This window comes from Lonchura striata, chromosome 4 (assembly GCF_046129695.1).
Source record: "Lonchura striata isolate bLonStr1 chromosome 4, bLonStr1.mat, whole genome shotgun sequence".
Lineage (NCBI taxonomy): Eukaryota > Metazoa > Chordata > Aves > Passeriformes > Estrildidae > Lonchura > Lonchura striata.
In genome coordinates, this window is record NC_134606.1 from 16,052,474 (window position 1) to 16,071,083 (window position 18,610).

Genomic DNA, 18,610 nt, shown 5'->3' on the forward strand with positions numbered 1-18,610 from the left:
AAGGCGCACGCACACACAGACACACACACAGAGGCGGGCTCCCTTCCCCCCTCCGCCCCCCAGGCACTGGCGATGGAGGAGGAGAGGAGGGGGGCAGCCACCGGCGCTCACCGCGCGAACGACGAGGAGCCGAGACAAAAGGACCCGAGCTCAGAAAGGGTCTCGGTCGGTGCTGACGGGAGGGACCCAGCGGCCCCAGGCAAAGCCGTAACACCCACCTTCTGCTGCCCGGAGGCGGCTTAGGACCTTCGCTCTCCCCTGCAGACCCCGTCTCCGCTCCCACCCTCCGAGAAAGCCGCTGGAGCCGCTCCTCCATCCCCGCTCCCCCCCCTCCGCCCACCCGACAGATCTGGGCTCGGAGAGCCTCGCCCGCCCCGCTGCCCGTTCCCCTCTCAGACCCCGCTCGCCGCCCCGTCTCCCGCCCCTCGGTCCCCCCCGCTGCAGCCGGGACGCGCCGCCGCCGCCCCCTCTCTTACCCACACAGTGCATGAGCCGGTGCCGCCAGGAGTCGAGTTCTCGGCGGACTCCCCTTCGCTCCGCCGTGCAGCGGGGGCTCCGGCACTGGGAGGCGGCGGCAGGAGGAGCGGGAGCCGCGGCGGCCATTCCTTCTGTTCCCTTTTCCATCTGCCTCTGACCTCACGCCCGCTCATTTACATACGAGCGCGCGCTCCCCCGGCTCCTCTCCCTCCCCCCCACCCCCCTTTGCCTCGTCGAGCGCGCGCCCGCGCACCCCCTTCTCCCCCTCAGCATCCGGCGCGGGGAGCGCGCGCGCCGCCTGGCGGGGTGACTGACGCGCGTCCCCGCTCCCCACGGTTTCCCCGCCCCGCCGCCCGCCCTGCCCGGGGCCCGGTTCTCCCCCACAGACCGGGGGCCGGGCCGAGAACCGGGCTGAGAACCGAAAACTCTTCCCTGCTCGCCACTGCTCCGCTGCCCATCGATTTCCCCCGGCCTACAGCTCCCGCAGGGCAGCGCGCCACCTGCTCTGGCCCGGCCAGGGCAGGCGACAGCAAGGCACGCTGGGAGCTGTAGTTCGTGAGGGAGGGGAGCGACACCGCCCCCGAGGTTTCTCCCCGGGTGGGCAGCACTGCCGGCCCTGCCAGCGGCCCCGGAGCCCCGCGCTCACAGTGCCGGGCTCAGAACACCTCAAAAACCGGCGCGGGTCTCGCCTTCATTCCACGGTCTGTCCTGGGCGCTGCTTGGAGCGCGGGTCCTCCCTCAGGTGCCCGGCCGCCTCTCCCAGCCCCTCGCCCACACCTGCCCGGGGCTGCCGCCTGCTCGCTCCCCCTCCGGCGCTGCCACCGTCGCACGGACGCGGCTGTCACACACGCTGTGCCTGACGAGCCAGCTCGCCGGATTCACTCCGTAGGGAGATTTTCAAAGTTCTCTAAACGGCTGCCCGGTTCACCAGTCTGTTTTCAACAGCTTTGCTTTCAGACCAGTTTTTATGAGGTGTTAGTCATGTAGAGCCGGACAGGGAGGTTTGCTCGGGACTGGCGTCACACAGCGTTATCTCCCACCACCCCTTTGGAAAAGACTAGCGTGGAAACTAGGAACCAAATCAGCTCAGTAGCTGGGAGCACGCCTGAGAAGGCTTACTATCAACCTACAAACCGAAGTCAGATTAAGGTAACTGCAAGAAAGTTAACACACAAACGTCAGATTGGATTACTTGGAGCACTTGACAGCCACTTGGACGGGCGGTTGTGCTGCTCTGCACAGTCACCCTCGTGTTGTGCCTCCAGCACAAGACACATATCCCTCCGCACCAGTCTAATGTGACAATCGCTACCCATGTCTTGCAAGACAGCAATTAGCAGTCTGTAATTCCCTAGACGGAGAAATCAAGATTCTGCAGTTTTCTCAGATCCTGGCTCGTCTTTGAGTGTCTCCTCCTCCCCCACGCTCTCCTTTTCATACCAGTCTTTGTAAGCAGTGTCACTTCAGCAAGAAATTACATTTTCTGTGCCTATTTGGAGGTTTCAATAGAAAACAGTATTTAATAAGGTCATAGAAAGGACAAGGCTCCATTGCTTCTCCCCTTACTCCCCTATATACGTTGAAGGTGCAAGGCTGGAAAGAACCAAATCACTCTATCTATACCAAATTTTCTTCTTGTTCTAGAGTATGAGCAGAGTTAACAACAGCAATACTGTGTCAAAACTGCAGAAGAGCTTAAAGTTTGAACAATGAAGGGGAATTATTCCCCACTCATTCATCCCTCTACAGATCTGTGCAGACTATACAGACTGTAAGAAGCAAGGCTATGTAAGAGTGAAGCCCTGACCACCGTTTAGTCGAGCCTATCAGAATGGCAAGACTGGAAGTGCAGGTGTAAAGATAGCCTGTTCCTTCCTCTAACTTTTCATCATGACAGCCAGCAATAAATAAGCAGCAACTTAGCAATCTGCTTCTTCACCTCAGATCTATTGCAAGTACCTTGGGTCTCATGCTGGCCTTCCAAACAGCAACAAAAATTTTCAGTCTTACCTCAAAGAAATGGCAAAACCCAAGGTAACTCAGCCATACAAACTAAAATATAACCTTATTTGAATAACACATCCATTTCAAACTAACAGTATCCCTCCTGTAATATATATATATATATTTTTTTTTTTTCTTTGCCATAAGACTGGTTAAAAAAAAAATCTGTCATGAACTGACTTCTACTGCAAACCTTACTTGATGGATATTTCCTTCTGAACTTCATAAAGATGTTCTTTTTTTATGGGTGAAGGACACATTCATGGATTACTTGTAGAGGTCCCTGAAGTTCATTCTGCTTCTACTGGAACAAACAAAACTTTGGGAACAGATGGCAGATCACATAATTTTTTGTAAAGAAATTTCATAAAAATAAACTTTGTCACTTCTGTAAAGCAGGTAATTGAGCTTGGTGAATTCAACACAGAAGAATTTTAAATTAATCCCTGAGTTTATGTGATGTGAATCAGTTTCATAGGGACACAAATGTCCCACATCTGAACAGTTTTATTTTGAGGTTTCTGTGATTAAATAAAGGACAGGGAAGGAACTACACTCCCCTCTCATTTTGTGAAATTAACATAACTACTGTTGCAGTTCTGATGTTTCTCCTGTTTGAGAGACTTCTCCAGGCATGAAAGGAAAAACTAACAAAATTGAAAACCTTGCTGGGCAGATTTCAGAGAGAAGGAGGAGAAAAGAGGAGAAAATGAGAAAGAAGGCATTTCCAACTGAATTTTGTAGTTGTCTAGGTTTTGAACTCTTATTCTTTCTGCAAATACTGCCTAGAAATCAGATATGCTGTAGAGACCAGTTTTGCACCAATCCCTCCCTTGGAGATGTTTTATTTTTCCAAACAAAGCTGAACCAGGTAAGCCAAGGATCCTGCTTCATCAAACCTTCAGGGGTGTTATTTTTACATTAATAGTACTGGTTTTTCTTCTCTATGAAAATGATTTTCCAGCCAAGATATAACTTCTTAGGTGGATTTGCACTTGATTTTATAGAAACATTTCCAGTTTTCTGAACAAGACTCCAAGGCTGATTGAGGGCAGAAGCTGAAGCAGTGAGAGGTAGCTTCAATTTAGTTAATTTTAGCTGCCTGTCCTAGCTAATTTATATGGGATCAGAGTGCCAGTTACTTAGAAATGGCTCTGGAGACAAAATCCAGTACAATTTTTTTTTTAAGCTACAAGAATTATTACTGCTGTTCTTCCTGTTTAACCTCATATTCATTTGGGGGTAAAGAGAAATTAAAACACTCAGAGATGCTTACAGTTTGATACCACAACCCCATCAAAATCTGACATTTTGAATTAATTTTTTGAACGTATTGGGGAGATCTAACTATCTTATTGAAACATTGCAAAATTGTTCATCACCAAAACCTCTTTATAATTAGTCCCCAAAGGTGAAATCTACTCCTGTACAGACAACTTTGCATGGCCCTTTGTCATGTAGGTGCTGCTTTATGAAAATTGGGGGCAATGATGAAGCGTAATTAAGAGTCTAACTTGAACACTCAAAACCTCGTAGCAAGCCTTCTTCAGGTGCAATCAGTGGTGAGCTCCTCTCTCACATGAATACAATTAGTAAACCTAGAAATTGTCAGTGTATTGGTAAAACAGAAAGGGTTAAATGATGAATTGTGTGATAGGTTTATGAATGAATGAATATTGTATATAATCATTGATACTTGAAAGATATGCTGCAACATAAAATTGAAGGGTGAAAATAATGACACTAGAGGATATTTCACCATATACACTGACATGATCATTCTTTTTCCTTCAGCAGAGGCAGCTGAACCAGCAGCTGTAGAGCAGTACAGCAAGAATGCTGTGAGAGAGGGGCTAGCCCATAATTTATCACTTCCATGTCTATGGTGGCAAGCAGCACAGACCAGATAAAAAGATCTCTAATCTAGTAGTTCAGACTTTGAATTTTCATGACAACCTCCATCAGTGTGAAGATACACAAAAATGTGTTCATAATCCAGATGTTGCTGATATTTGAGTTAGGGGCCCTGTGAGTCTTGAAAGTTAAACTCTAAACATTTCTTTGCATTGTCATCAGTTCTAAATGAAAATGGAGGAAAACGAAGGGAAAAGGAAAGAACAAACTCTAATAGGAAGAACTAGAAAAGTTTCCATTTCACACACAAATGGAAAAATGAGTTTTTAACAGAGCTGAAGAGTCAGGCAACTTCTGGTCTCCTCATTGGCTTTTGGATCACCAGGAAGAAGTATGATTTGTAAGCATTCCGGGTTTACGTCTTTTTTATCTCTATATGCGCATATAAAATTCAAAATAGTTTACAAATGGTGATGGGTGGATAGACTATAATTTAATATCAAATATCTTATGGATGAAGAAAGAAATTGTCTGTTTACACCTGAAATTTCAGGTTATGTAGAATATTGTGAGTTGGAAGGGATCTGTGTGCATCATTGAGTCCAACACCTGGCCCTGCACAGGAAAACCCCCCCAGATCACATCACATATCAGGTATATCTCAGGATATATATTTATTGTTCAATGACTGTGTATTTCAGTAGAATATACAATTAAAAATACTGCTGTCTCCTTATTACAGGGTCTGCTTTTGTGATTCTCATTGGCATTAGCTGATTCCACTGCCTGTATTTCTGTTATTGACCTAATTCTAAGTACACAAAACATTATTATTTCAGGCAATGACAATTTTTTACAAACATCTCTATCCTTTGGATAGGAAGATAAAAAAATGGGAATATTATTATTGTGGTCTAGCAGTGTGCTCTTAAATCTGTGAGCATCTAACTAGGTGTACTGGTTTAGGGTAGCCAAAAAACAAAGTTTGTATCTGAGCGGATGTGCTCTTATCACATCGTCTAAGTAGCCTAGTGAAAAGCAGGCAGGCTTTCAAAAACACCAATATTCTTCATGTCCTGTTTACTTATATCAGCTATTTTAGTTAAATAGAAATGTCACTTGCATATATCAAACTTGCCTTTTTTTGTAGCAAGCAAACACTATAATGAAACTCTACAGTAAATATTTATAAAAGAGATGCACTTGGTTTTATGTGGGTAACTAAAATATGAATAGAACTCTCCATTAATACCATTTTAGAATATACAGTTATTTTCAGGTCTTTTTTTATTGTTATTGTTTAGAGACTAAGGATCTGGTGGTACAGGGGCCAAAGGGCCATGGTCTCATCACACGCATATTCTGCTACACAAAAGAACACATGTATGGAGGCTGCATTGTATTTCAACAAACTCTTAGAATTAGAAAAACAATCACACAACTTTTATGGTAAGCTGAGAACATTTTATCATAGTAAAATCATGTTACTTTATAGAATTGTTCAAAGCGGTCAGTAAGGTAAAAAAAAAAAGGGCTTTAAACAACACAGGTTTGTAAGGTGAAATAAAATATAAATAAGTAACTATATGAAAGACTCCATGATGTTATATTATAAAAAACAAGTAGAAGAGAAAGTTTTGTTTAGTACTATTTTAAAACATTTCTTATTTTCAAAGCATTCTTATGAGGATAATATATATTGTTTCAGTACTAGTCTGGCAGAAAAATGTGTTAGTGAAAGCAGTCAGCTTGAAATGCCAGAAAATAACAAATTACTGCAGATTAGACTGCTGTTTTAATGTGTCATTATTTGACTATCAAAATTAAATTTGGAGGGAAGGTAAAATCCGATATATACTCCTAAGTGATGTCCCCATAGCACTATCTATCAAATATGGCTGATTTTCCTTCCATTTAAACTGTTATCCTATGTTCCACACAGCCAAGTAATGTCACTCACTCTCTCTAAAGTTTCCCATGTGGCCAAGTAATTTAAGTATGCCATCACCAGAGCAACTCTGCAGCTGAAAATATACTGCTATTAAATCCAGAGAGAATAGATCACTAATTGCAGCTTAATATTAGAGGTGGACATGAAATACTGAGCCAGCCATCAGAGAATGCCCTGGTAATCCAAACCTGCATTATAATTGAAAAGACAAAGAACTGTTTATGTCTTCATGAATGACTCTTCCAATTACAGAAGCTAAGAACTTGCTAAAGCTGAGTAAGACAAAAGACTGCTACTTCTGTTGCAGACTACAGCTCAATTATTAAGCTAAGCAAGAAGTTTTTTCCCCAAAAAATGACATATTGGGTAGGTTTCCCTGTATGAAAGTTGAACCAACAGAGCATGTGACAAGATGCAGCATGTGTGGAGCATCATAGCAGGTGGTTCCTTCTCCCTGAAGGATTGCAATATAAATTAAGGATTGCATAAGCAACGCCCAGTTCTCAAGCTGGCTGCTCCATGAGCACCATTGCCCAGGAAGCAGAGCATAGGGTATCACCTCCTAGGTCTCTACCATCTCCCCAGGAGTGTGAGTCAGTGATGAGGAAGGTGTATGCATATTTTACTGCAGAAATTCATGTTTTGGAGTCCTCTGCACCTCTTTCCAGCTGCAGTTTCCAGAATAGGCTGAAATTTTCTAACCTACCTAACCAGCATTCACTCTGAGTGGTAGTCACTTGGGTAAGGAAGTTTATTTCCTGTACCATCACTTGCAAAATGATCACCTCTTGAAGCAGAACTATTAATAGATTGATTTAGAACAAATATTTTTATTACAATTTTATGCTTCATCCTATCAATTTTGAGTATAGCATTTCTTTTAGCTGAATTGCATGTGGTTTAAGCTATATTCTGAATCCCCCACCGATCTCCCCTTTCCCTCTTTTCCTACCAGTTCTGTATCTTCATTTTCAAGCTAAACTTCTTGAATTGAAAAAAAGTAGAAAAAAAGAAGGAATACTCTGTATGAAATTCACTATCCCTTTAGCAAAACAGGGAGAGTAACATGACTTCTCAAATCCAAAATAAGTTGAAAAAAAAAGGTTATTACTGTAATGCAACAATTTCAGTAGCTAGATCAGTCTTGTGGGGTTTAGTTTGCTGTGACCTTAGATTTCTTCACCTAACTGCATTCTTGAAATATTTGGATTTTTGTCCACTGGGTCTCAATAAGTATCTTTTCATGTGGTTGTAATCAATCTCAGTAGTGCTGTGAATGTACTGAAAATAACATTTCTATTTTGTAAAGGCAGTTAACATAATCAAGATGATCTCTTATTTTCCCTTTTTTCATACTGAGATTTTATAATCAAACACAGAGGGTTTTTTCATTCATGTTATTTCTCAAGAAGTTTTTTAATTATTATTTTCTTACATTTACCATTTCACATTAATTTTAAAGACTGTTTTTGTATTAGCCTAATTCAAACAAAGTAACAGAACAAGTATAGATTCATATTAAGTATTCCTTTTTAGGACTACATTAAATAATTCCCTCAGATAATAAAAAAATGAAGTCACAGTAGGCTGAATGTGACAAACAGAACAGCTCCTCATTGGATTCCTGCTGAGAAAAGTAGACAGCAGAGATGATCTACTGCAGATTATCATGAGAAAAAGTGTGATATTTCTGTTCTCCTTTCCCATAATTTGATCATCCTTGAAAAAGCCTTTTCATTTCAAATATTCATGGATTGAAATGCAAAGAGAAGTAATCCTTTCCTTCTCTGTCTTACGCAAGGCAACTTCCCGATAAAACTCAAACATTTTGAGGGTTTCTTCCTTTTCCTCCTCTTGTTTATAATGTGTTTAATTTCCCACCATTTGCCATGAAGGATGTTTTCACAGCTTGATATCTATATTCCCTGGCAATTCCTCCCCACAGTGCAGAATAAGTTGGCTGAGAAGCTGGTGTGCAGCACTTCAAAGCAATGCTGACATCCCTCTCCTTCAAGTTTGGGCCCAGTGCCACAGTGATTCAGATCTATTCCTTCTCCAAACATTCTCCGTAGTCTATTCCATTTTGCATTTTTTTTCCTTGCCTCTCTGCTTAGGGTTGAATCAAGGTATATTTTCAACCTTTTCTGCATTATTTTTACAGTCTCTTTCAAAGAAAACCAAGAGGCCCCTGTCTTCTGGTCCTAGAGTCTTGGGCTTAAAGAAAAAACAGAATGCTAGTATTAGAGCTGACAGTGTTTTGTTCTTTAAGGTAGAAACTCTATATTAACTGTAGAGCTTCACTGTTAAAAATTAAAGTTAACCACTTAAATATTACACAAATATTTTACAAGCCAAGGCTGTACCATCACTTCATCAGATTTGTCATCTGTACCATCACAGTCAGATTTGGCTGACAAGGTTATGTAGCGAGTACTTTTCATACCCTTATAATAAGACCTTCCTATTTGGATTATTTCTCATATTTTTAGCCTTTTATGCTCAATCAGCTTTTCCTCAACTTTCATTAGTCAGGTGTTGCTGCGTTAATGTAGAGTCTAGTGAGGTACTCCATCTGACTAGAGAGTCAAAGGAAGTGCTCAGAATGTCTTGAGCCAACTGCATTTGTTGCTGATAATTTAAGTATTTCATTACTGTATCCACAGGTCTATGAAACTGGAAGAGATTTAACAGAAAACTAATTGTAGAAATTGCATAAGCTTTTAAAATCCAAAGCAATTTTGATCTTCAATTCTATGTCCAGTGAAAGGATAACAGTAACAAGTTTCCTACCTCTGTGCAGTTACAAAATGTTTCTTACATTTAATCAAACATGCCAATTCTCATCTTGCTGTTTCTTATCTCTGCAGAACTAAATATAATCACAGCATTCTGAGGTTTGGGGTTTTTTTTCCCTAGGACAGCACTTCCTGGTTATTTTCAGCTTCACAAAGCATTTGGTTAGAACAGCCATACTTTCTCTTGTTAAAGATATCTAAGAGGACTGTGATTAATGTTTAAAGAGCTCCATGTGTACCCAATTATGAAACCAATTAACTTAGTCAAAGACTAGATTAACTACCATCTGTGGCCCAATTGTTTCTTAAATTTGAGTACTTCTGATCAAAGTTGTCATAAATAGTCTTACACAGCATGTGGCAAATCAATGTTGTCCAAGGATATCTCAATATGAAGAGAGTTCATCATTAAGTGTTTGATATTATTATACAACTTCTATCACCATTCTTTACAGCATATATTATTTGGGATACATTTTGTTTGTTTCCTTAGAAGTGAAACCTTGGAGCTTGCTAATAAAATAATGCTACTGTAACTTATGTCATAGATAATACAAGAGCCATATCTAGGATGAGATGATAAATATATACACAGTAGAGGGATAAATATATACACAGTAGAGGACAAAAGCCAAGGGGAAGGCATGAAAAAAAGCAAGCTGGAGAAACAAATGAAGCAGAAACTTGAACTCAGATTGGCACTCATGATAAGACATGGATATACAGTAGGTCACCAAACAGGCCATGCACCCATTCAGCTATTTGATTTTGCTTTTCTCTTTTGCACTTCACAGTGACCCTTCACAGTATATGATGTTCAGCTGTTCTATCCAACATGGGAATTGGCTATACCATCCACAGCTAGTATTTACTCTTGGAAATACATCTGTGCCCTGAATAGAGCAGAGAAAATGAGGAAGTAGGTTTATCTAAAGATAGAAACTTAAACAGTGCTGGAGATTGTTGGGAAACAGTGGAAAAAAGGTCACCCTTTGGATCATCTGGAAAGATATTTCTTCTTAGTTACAGAGGTATTCAGCCAAGAAATAAAATGCCATGAAGCAGAGAAATGCATGTAAACCAAATCCTTCTGAACCACTATACTTCCTTAAAATGCCAGTTTGTAACATTGAAAACAACAAAAACACCTTGGAGTTGAAGAAACAGTTCAATTCCATGCAGAATCTAGGTCACCTGCAACAGATTTTTCTCTCTCAGAAGCAAAACCACATATATGTATACACACAGACATCAATATCCCTATGTACACACATACAAACCCCTGTAGCTATTCCTTTTCATGCAAGCAAAGCTCAGGATGAAAACTGAAGTCAAAAGAAAGGAATGTTGAAACATAATCTTACACATTTTTCTTCTTTCAAGTAGCTTCTTATAAATATGAAAAAAATTAGACATGGATGAGTGGGGTCTTACCAGTGCAGCAAAAGTTTGCAAAGAAATGGTCATTATGACACCTTTTCCTACTGCCTATTGAGAAGAAATACAGCTTCTTTGTACAAGCAATTGGCAAGAGTAGCTAGACAAAGAAGTTGTAAGGGAATCCTCTTGGTACAAGGTATACAAACCTCTAAGCTCCATAAGCTTCTTGAGGCTCCTTTTAGATAGCTTTTTTTAATTTTGGTATAATTTGTTTAAGAAATTATGACTTAGAAATCTTCTTTCCTCAAAATATTAAGTGATCTGGTCCTCTCAGGTCTTTCACTGAGGAGGAGTGGGGATCCTGGAGTTTATGGAAAGGTTGTTTGAAGATCTGCTCGCTTGCCTCTAACATAACTGATACTCCGATCTCCAGCACATACTATGGGCTTTTAGGCAGCATCATTATTATTAAAAAAATCCCAATAAGCAACAGAACAATGAAGCAAACCAAAAGCAGAATTTAAAAAACCCTGTAATATGCCAACTTCAAAAGAATTATAGCAAAGGAAAATATATTCAAAAATTACCCAGTACAAGAGCTGAGAAATACAAAACACAAGCTCATCACTCCCTAAATTAGGGCTTGTGGTGGTTTCACCCCAGCCAGCAACCAATGACAAAAACATCTCTCCTTTATCAACCCCATGTTCAGAACAAATCCAAAATCTAGCCCCATACCAGCCACTGGAACAAAAATTACCCCATCACTAGATGAAACCAACACAGCTATAATCAATATCTGTTTCCTTTTCTTTCCTTTCTTCTGAAAGAGATGCATTTCAGATTAGAAAATAGAACACAAAGGCTATTTTTATCTAACCTGATTACCCAAACTTAGAGCTAGAACCAGGCCTATTATGATAGTCAATTGAACTTTTTTTACCTAGCTTACTCTATGTTATTCATTGTTAATAAATCAATGACTGGGTACAGAGAGAACAGCTACCTCTCTCTACTGCTCTGGGAAGTCCATAGGTAGAAGAGGGAATTCACCTGGGAGCAGTTAACCATATTTACCTGGGAGAAGGTGTCGGTGTAAAATAGGTTTATTACAATAAGTGATTTCTTTACTACTTGATGTGAAAAACTCTTCCCTTTTTAGGAGGGTGAGAAAGAGTCTGAGGAAGAGGACATAGTGAATTTCTACAGGAAACAAATTTGTAAAAGAGAGTTAAGTTGTTGCATTAATACTCAAATAGTCAAGAAGAAATAGGAAGATAATAGAAATCAACACTCAAATAGTCTCAGAAGAAATAGAAAGAATTTTTCTTTGTTGAGGCATTTGTACAGACTGTATTTAGTTTGGAGAGTTTCTGAGTAAGAGAAATTAGTTTCAAGGAAGGTTGTAGCCTCTAGGGACTTAGCAGATAGGAGACAGATTTGTTCTCAGACTAACTTTTAAACATGTCTCAATATTTCTGAATTTGCACTTGTTACAGATATAGTTTGTTCTACCTTTAATGGATTATAAATATGTCATATCTTTGGGTGACTTTAAGAAAAGGGAAAACTGAGCTAATGACTGCATTTGGGTGGGTTTTTGTTTTTTTTTTTTTAATTACTTAAAGCCTTGGTCCTGCCAGAATACTTATGTGGACAAGTACTTGCTTTTCTTATAATTCCATCATAATTTACTTGACTGCAGGTAAAAAATAAATATCTTTGTGTTCTTATTTCATTACTCAGCTCTAGATCTGCAAAATAATTGGGTTTTTTGTCATTCTTTAACCATTTTTGTCACTTTTTCCAAGGTGAGTGTTTAGTAAAGCATTGTTTAAACTATGCAAGACTGAGGCTATGTATGGTATCTCTTTTTCTGGAGAAAAGTGTCATAACAAACTTGCAATATAACAGACATAGGGATAGCTCTCTACCTCTGAAATGAAATGCAGTGAGTACTGAAGAACAATTTTTAGAGAGCAAAGATCAAACTATGGATGAATAGGTGCCCTTGATGATGCTGTAACTGTTGTAACTACGTCTGTCTCTGTTCTGGTGTGAGCAGAACAAACTACATTTATGTAAATCTGGGAGTTTTTTAAAACAGCTAACAATGTTGTTTCCACTTCTTATGACATTTTGGAGAATATTTAGTAAACACAAAGGTGTGGAAGCAATTTTGTATGAATTCAGTGAACATAGAACATTCTATCTATCCATGCTGAATAATCATTTTCAGAAATAAATGTTGAGTTGTTTATAATGAGCAACAGGATTACACTAATTCTAGCTCATGTTTTCTTATTTATTATGATTTTAAATATGCTTTAATAATATCAACTGTATGTATTTACAGTTCTTTAAAAATCATCATTTTAATTATACTGCACTGAAATAAAGAATTAGTAAATATTTACTCAGAAAGCTTCTCACTGGGGTGAGGGACAGGAAACATATACACTGCACAATTATGGCTGGAATTACTGCAAACCTAACAACCGTATCTGTTTAGCAATAGAGGTAAGAAATGGTACAAATTGTTATAATATGAAGGAAAGCAAAAAAGCAAAAGGGAAATGAAATGTTTTTGTATAAATAGGCTATTGCTAAGAAACATATCAATCTCAAATTACAAAAATCAAACAGATTTCTAAATTAAGTTCCAACTGGTGTGACAGCACTGAAAAAAGCTAACAAAATTAGCAGGAATAGAATTTACTCAGCTTTATTTCACTTCCTTTAACCTGAACACTTTCTTTCCCTGCTTCTGTGTAGAATTATAAAATGCAGTCTACGTAAAGATATAGTTATCAGTTATATCAATGTATGGCTCTAATTCAGAAAAGCACTTAAGCAGGTGATTAACTTCAAGCATCCACTTACCCGTTCCTAATTATGAACTTAAGTGCATACCAAAAGTTCTTTCCTGCACTGGTTTCATGCTTCACCTGCTGACCGCAGAGAGCACAGCGCTATCTGAGCCAGTCCGAAAGGACAGTGCTCAGGGGCTGGAAATGGCCTGTAAGCACAGCTGCCTAGCACTTGAGGTGACTTCACTGACTGCCTTCCAGTGCTCAAGCTGCCTTGCTAGAGCCTAATGGGTTATGCAGCTTGCAGTATATATGCTTCCTTCTGTTTGTCTCCTCTATTTTCCCAAAAAATTGCTATTTGTTTTGGAGGGAGAGTACTACTAGACCTCAAAATCAAAGGAATTGTTATAGTATCTTAAATAAATGCCTTATGAAGCCTAAAGTATGATCCCTAAATACCTTAATTAGTAGCTGTTTCATTCTAGATGCACTTGACTTCCTTTGCTTCTTTTTCTTTTAATATGTGTATGTGTCCAGATGTGTTTTTGTGCATGTCCTGCTTGGAATTTTCCTATGTTCTGCTTTAGTCTGGCAGCAATCTGGGAACCCTATCTCTACCAAATCCTCTAAGCAGCTTCATCTAGGAGGCATTCTCAGACCATACCTAATACTTACTACAGGATTAGGCCACTGACAAAATGCAGTTGTAATGTTTTCTAAATCAGTGCTAGGACTCACTTTCTGTAATGGCGGCTACAACAACCTGCAGACTGTTATTGAGTATTCCTGTCTTTAACAAAAATGTCTGAAAGTTAAAGTTTGGCTCTTCTTTCTGATCCAATTTATGACAAATTTCTTTCTGCATGATGTCACTGTGTCAGTAGTATAAAGAGAGAGCACATTCTCCCCCAAATCTCCCAGAGGTTCATGGTTACAGATATTTCTTGAGGGAGAGAGGTTTAAATTCCTATAGTTGGAACCAAGAGTGGAGTCTGAATTTTTTATTTAAGAGGTGAAGAAGCATTGTCAAGAGGGATTTGTCAGAGATAACCTGGAAGCTTGTCTCAAGGATGGCTTATATTTCGATATTTTGGGGAACCCATAGAGTTAGAACGTGAACCATTGGCAAGGGAGCACTTGATGGTCTGCTAAAGTATTCTGTACCTTTCTGCCATCTGTTTCATTCACCATAGTTTTTATAATTTATCTTTAAAATCTTGGGTTTAGATGGTTTGTACATTTAAACATCAAAACTCCTATAGCACTTTTCTGGACAGAAGGACAACCTGTGTTCATTTCAGCAAGCGACTTTCCTCATTGAACCTGTAGAGTTTTGCACTGCTGATTGTGTCTTAGGTTTGTGTTATTTATATTTCTTTTGAGGTTTTCTTTGGTCTTGCAGTAATCTTTTCCCTGGCCTAGATGTCTGGCCAGAGTGGACACTATTACACATACTTCTGGTACATATTTTCTACCTTATTTTTATCAGAAAAGAATGAAAAGATTTTGGATTCTAAATCAGTTCCATAATGTGGAGCATAGTAGGTGGCAGTGAGTGGGAAACATATTTGAGAATAGTAATCTTTGAACTAAAATGCTAATGTAATGTAATGTTCCTTCAGTAAAGATAATGATCCAATTTATTTATCGCAATAGCTTGCTGATGGTGTTGAAATATGAGCATTATTTTACCCAGGACTTTGATCTTTGACTCTTTGAAGAACTATGTAGAGTAAATACATGACAGTAACTCCATACTCTTTCAGAGCAATTAATGAATTCAGTGACTAGAGCAATAAGGTTTTTTTGTTAAATGGGTGCTTATTTTCTAACAAAGTGAGGAGATGATCTTTTAACATCTTTCAACATATAAACATAGAAATATTTATTAGATATTCCTGCAATAAAAGAAAAATCCCATAAAACTTCTAGAAAATATTTTCAAAGTCTTGCATCTGGCACTTAACAGCACTTTTGCTCTGCTGGCCATGCAGCTTTTGATGCAGCTCAGGATGCTGTTGGCTTTCTGGGCTGTGAGTGGACATTGCAGGGTCATGTTAAGCTTCTCATCAGCTAACACCCCCCAAGTCTTCCTCCTCAGCCTGTTCTCAGTCCGTTCTCCTGCCAACTTGTATTTGTTCTTGGGGTTGCCTTGACCCAGGTGCAGGACCTTGAACTTGGTCTCATGGAATTTCATGGTCTTATAACATACTGGAAAGTGGTTCAATATAAGACAAGTGGTGATCTGCTCCTGGCTATAAATGCAAACACAATTTTTGTGGGCTTAGTTTTAACCATGTTATTATTAATCTCTAATTTCTTGGTTCCATATCCTTGCAAGTTTCACTTATGTTAGCAGGCTATTTGCTCATATATCCTGTTGGTGCAAACTGCAAACCCTGTGACTTTTAAAACCCACATCTGCTGTTGGGAATTTTAATAACTCATTGAAATTGTTTTAAAGATATATAAAATGTGAAGATGTGATTTGAACAGGAAAAGATTCAAGCCTGCATAGGAGTCTGATGTGTGGACAGCGTGTCAGCATTAAATGCCAGCTGGGTTATTGAAGATTTTATCATATAATTGTGATTGTTTCTGTGAATTTTATTGTAGTAAGTACCCTATGGGATACTCAGGTCAATATGAAAGATGAACTAAATAAGTACTCACCCAAGTAAAGCAATAACTCAGAAGAGACAGGCAATTGTAAATATGTAATTGTTACATAAAAGTAACATCCTTGCTGCAAATTTGTCCCCTGGTTGTATCTCCACTATCTCTCTCTCCAACTTCTCACTAAAGTTACAATGAACATTAATTTTGCACACACTGTGCTCAGTAATACTGACATCTTCATCACTTAAATCAGATAATTGACTTGATATAGAGGATTTGTTTTCTGTGTTCTGCCTAAGAAACAGAAAGAACTTCACTTCCTATATTCTTGCTACCAAATTAATGCCAACACAGAATAGTGCTGTTTACAGTCACTTCCTCATTTCTAGTTTCTGTTCTGGTTCTCTACCAATTACAATATTTCCCCACAAACTATAAAGTCTTTCCATTCATCTTGCATGGACCTTGTTCACTCAGTAGCCCAATATATTTTTAGCTAAAACAAGCATATTTACATTTAAAACTTGTGGGATATTACTTCAGTTTACAGAGATGCATTTCTTTTAAAACTGCATCAGGAAAATACAATCTTTCAAAATTTAAATTATTAATGTCATACACTAGCTACATTTTCCATTAAGATAAAAAGAAATAATTATTTTGTCCCTAAAATGTGAGAATATAAATTGAGGATTTCATTTGAGTTTTTGGGGAATCAGTGGTAAGTATAAACAAAACTTTAAGAATATATTAAAACATTGCCTTGTACAATTTGTGTCTTTAGAGCCATTCTTTCTCATGTAATTTAAGTGGCAGGTTATGCCTGGTTTTCCAGTGTGACTGTAGTGTAATTTAATACAGTGCTGTGCAGATAGCGGCACATGAGAGTTTGGGGACCAGGTGCAATCTGGGGATTGCCAGTGTGCAGTACTCCCCTCCCGACTTCCCTTTCCATCTCTGATGAGATTACACATTTTTGTAGCAGTGTTGGTAGAGACAGAGGGGCTGGACTGGAGAGCTGTGTCGAGCTGACCTTTTTGTCTCTGTGGTTCCCAAAACCTCTCCTATGTGTCCTAGTACATACCAGGAAGGTTCTAAACTATTTGCAAAACAGGGCTGAAAAAACCAAGACAGGGTAATGGCTGTTTGTTATGTAAATTTGTCTTATTCTTAAGGATTCTCTCCCATTGCTAGAAATTAATTTACAACATTTTATTTTACATGTGTCATTCTCATTGTTTAACACATTAAACAATTAATGTTTGCAGAAATGAAGTCTAATCTGAAAGTCAAAGCATTCTATGTTCTGTCATGAACTATTTTGTGGCAAATAAAATAATTTTTAAAGATGTACAGTATTTCACAGCTATTGTAAAAAAAGATTCAGAAGAAATGATTTATTTTATTCTTTAAAATACTTGTGTAATATTATGATATAAAAATTCACCTAAAATTAAGTGTTGTAGATAAGATTTGTTATGTAACATTTTTTAGAAGCTACTTTAAAAAAAGGAAACTAAAATATGAATTAATGTGATATTTTGAGCTCTGCAGTTTCTCATTATATGGTAATAACATTTTAAGATTTTAAAGATGAAAACTGACATGCGATATAAGCTGTTAAGTACTTTAATTTTATCTGCATTTTTTGTGTCAAAAATAATTTTAATATTAAAGGACAACAGTAGACTCCTAATGACTTGAATACAGTTTGACTGTTTTCATGAAGTGCTCTGTGGGATGTCAGAATATTTAATTCAGGATGTTAAAAACATCCCAAAATGTCACAATAATTATATCACAGCAGGCAATTAAAACACTGGAAAATGCCAACTGACTAAGTGTGTTCTCTGTTATTTAGGAACCTAATGAGTGAGTGACACATAAGGCAGAAAATACAAATTATAGCCACAAAAAACCAATATACATTATAATTGATTTTAATATAAATGTGTATTAAAATAAAGCAACCTCTGTTAACAAAGCCAGAAGGAAATATTTATTTAAAGTTGGTATTTCAGCTATAAGCTCTATAACTCCCCAGGCATTAGAAACTGTTTTTGTTTCCCCTTCATTATTTAGCTAATTAGTTATATATTTATGTTATGACATTGTAATATGGGCTTGTTCATGAAGCCCTTGCTACAGTGGCTCTATTCACTGCACTGCAATAGTCTCTGCCAAATTCTCCATCTGCCTTTAAATTAGTCTAGGGGCAGCTAGGGGAGATCTGTGTGTGGGGGGTGGAAAATACAGCTCCCTTCATATCAGGTCAAAGAAAATGTAAAATCTGTATGGACCTGGGGAAGTTACAGCACAAGTAAGGATGCTGATTTCCAGACAGAAAGGAATGGAGGCTTGGAGGTCTTCTAGCAGAGTTCCTGCATTTGAAGGCAATGGGTTAATTGAAGCGGCAATTCAATAAGAGAGATGCTTTTGATTTAATTTGTACAGGAATTTAATCCATAATTATTAAACCAACATCCTATGTTAACAGACACTATGGAAATAAACTCATCCTATTCAACTTACGGGAAAGAGGTACTGTAAGAAGCATAACTTCAAAGAAAAAGGAGGGATTTAATAAAGATGAAAATAGGCAATTATTCTCATTAGTTAATGATGCTCAAATACTTATTATTACTGCAGCTGAATTGCTTAAATAACAGAAAAATATATGAATTGCCAGGCAGGAAAAGAAACTGTGAGAGATAACTGAG

At 38.6% G+C, this 18,610-nt stretch overlaps 1 protein-coding gene across 6 annotated transcripts in view; it reads right to left on the minus strand.

The window, feature by feature from the left end:
* LCORL (ligand dependent nuclear receptor corepressor like) overlaps nt 1-685 on the minus strand; it is an 80,009-nt gene extending 79,324 nt beyond the window's left edge. For all 6 annotated transcript variants that reach the window (XM_021554406.2, XM_031504570.1, XM_021554402.3 and 3 more), the window contains exon 1: nt 477-685. In XM_021554406.2, coding sequence (XP_021410081.1) covers nt 477-624 — 148 coding nt within the window. In that variant the 5' untranslated portion in view covers nt 625-685. The remainder of the gene's footprint in view (nt 1-476) is intronic.
* Between the last annotated feature and the right edge of the window lie 17,925 nt (nt 686-18,610).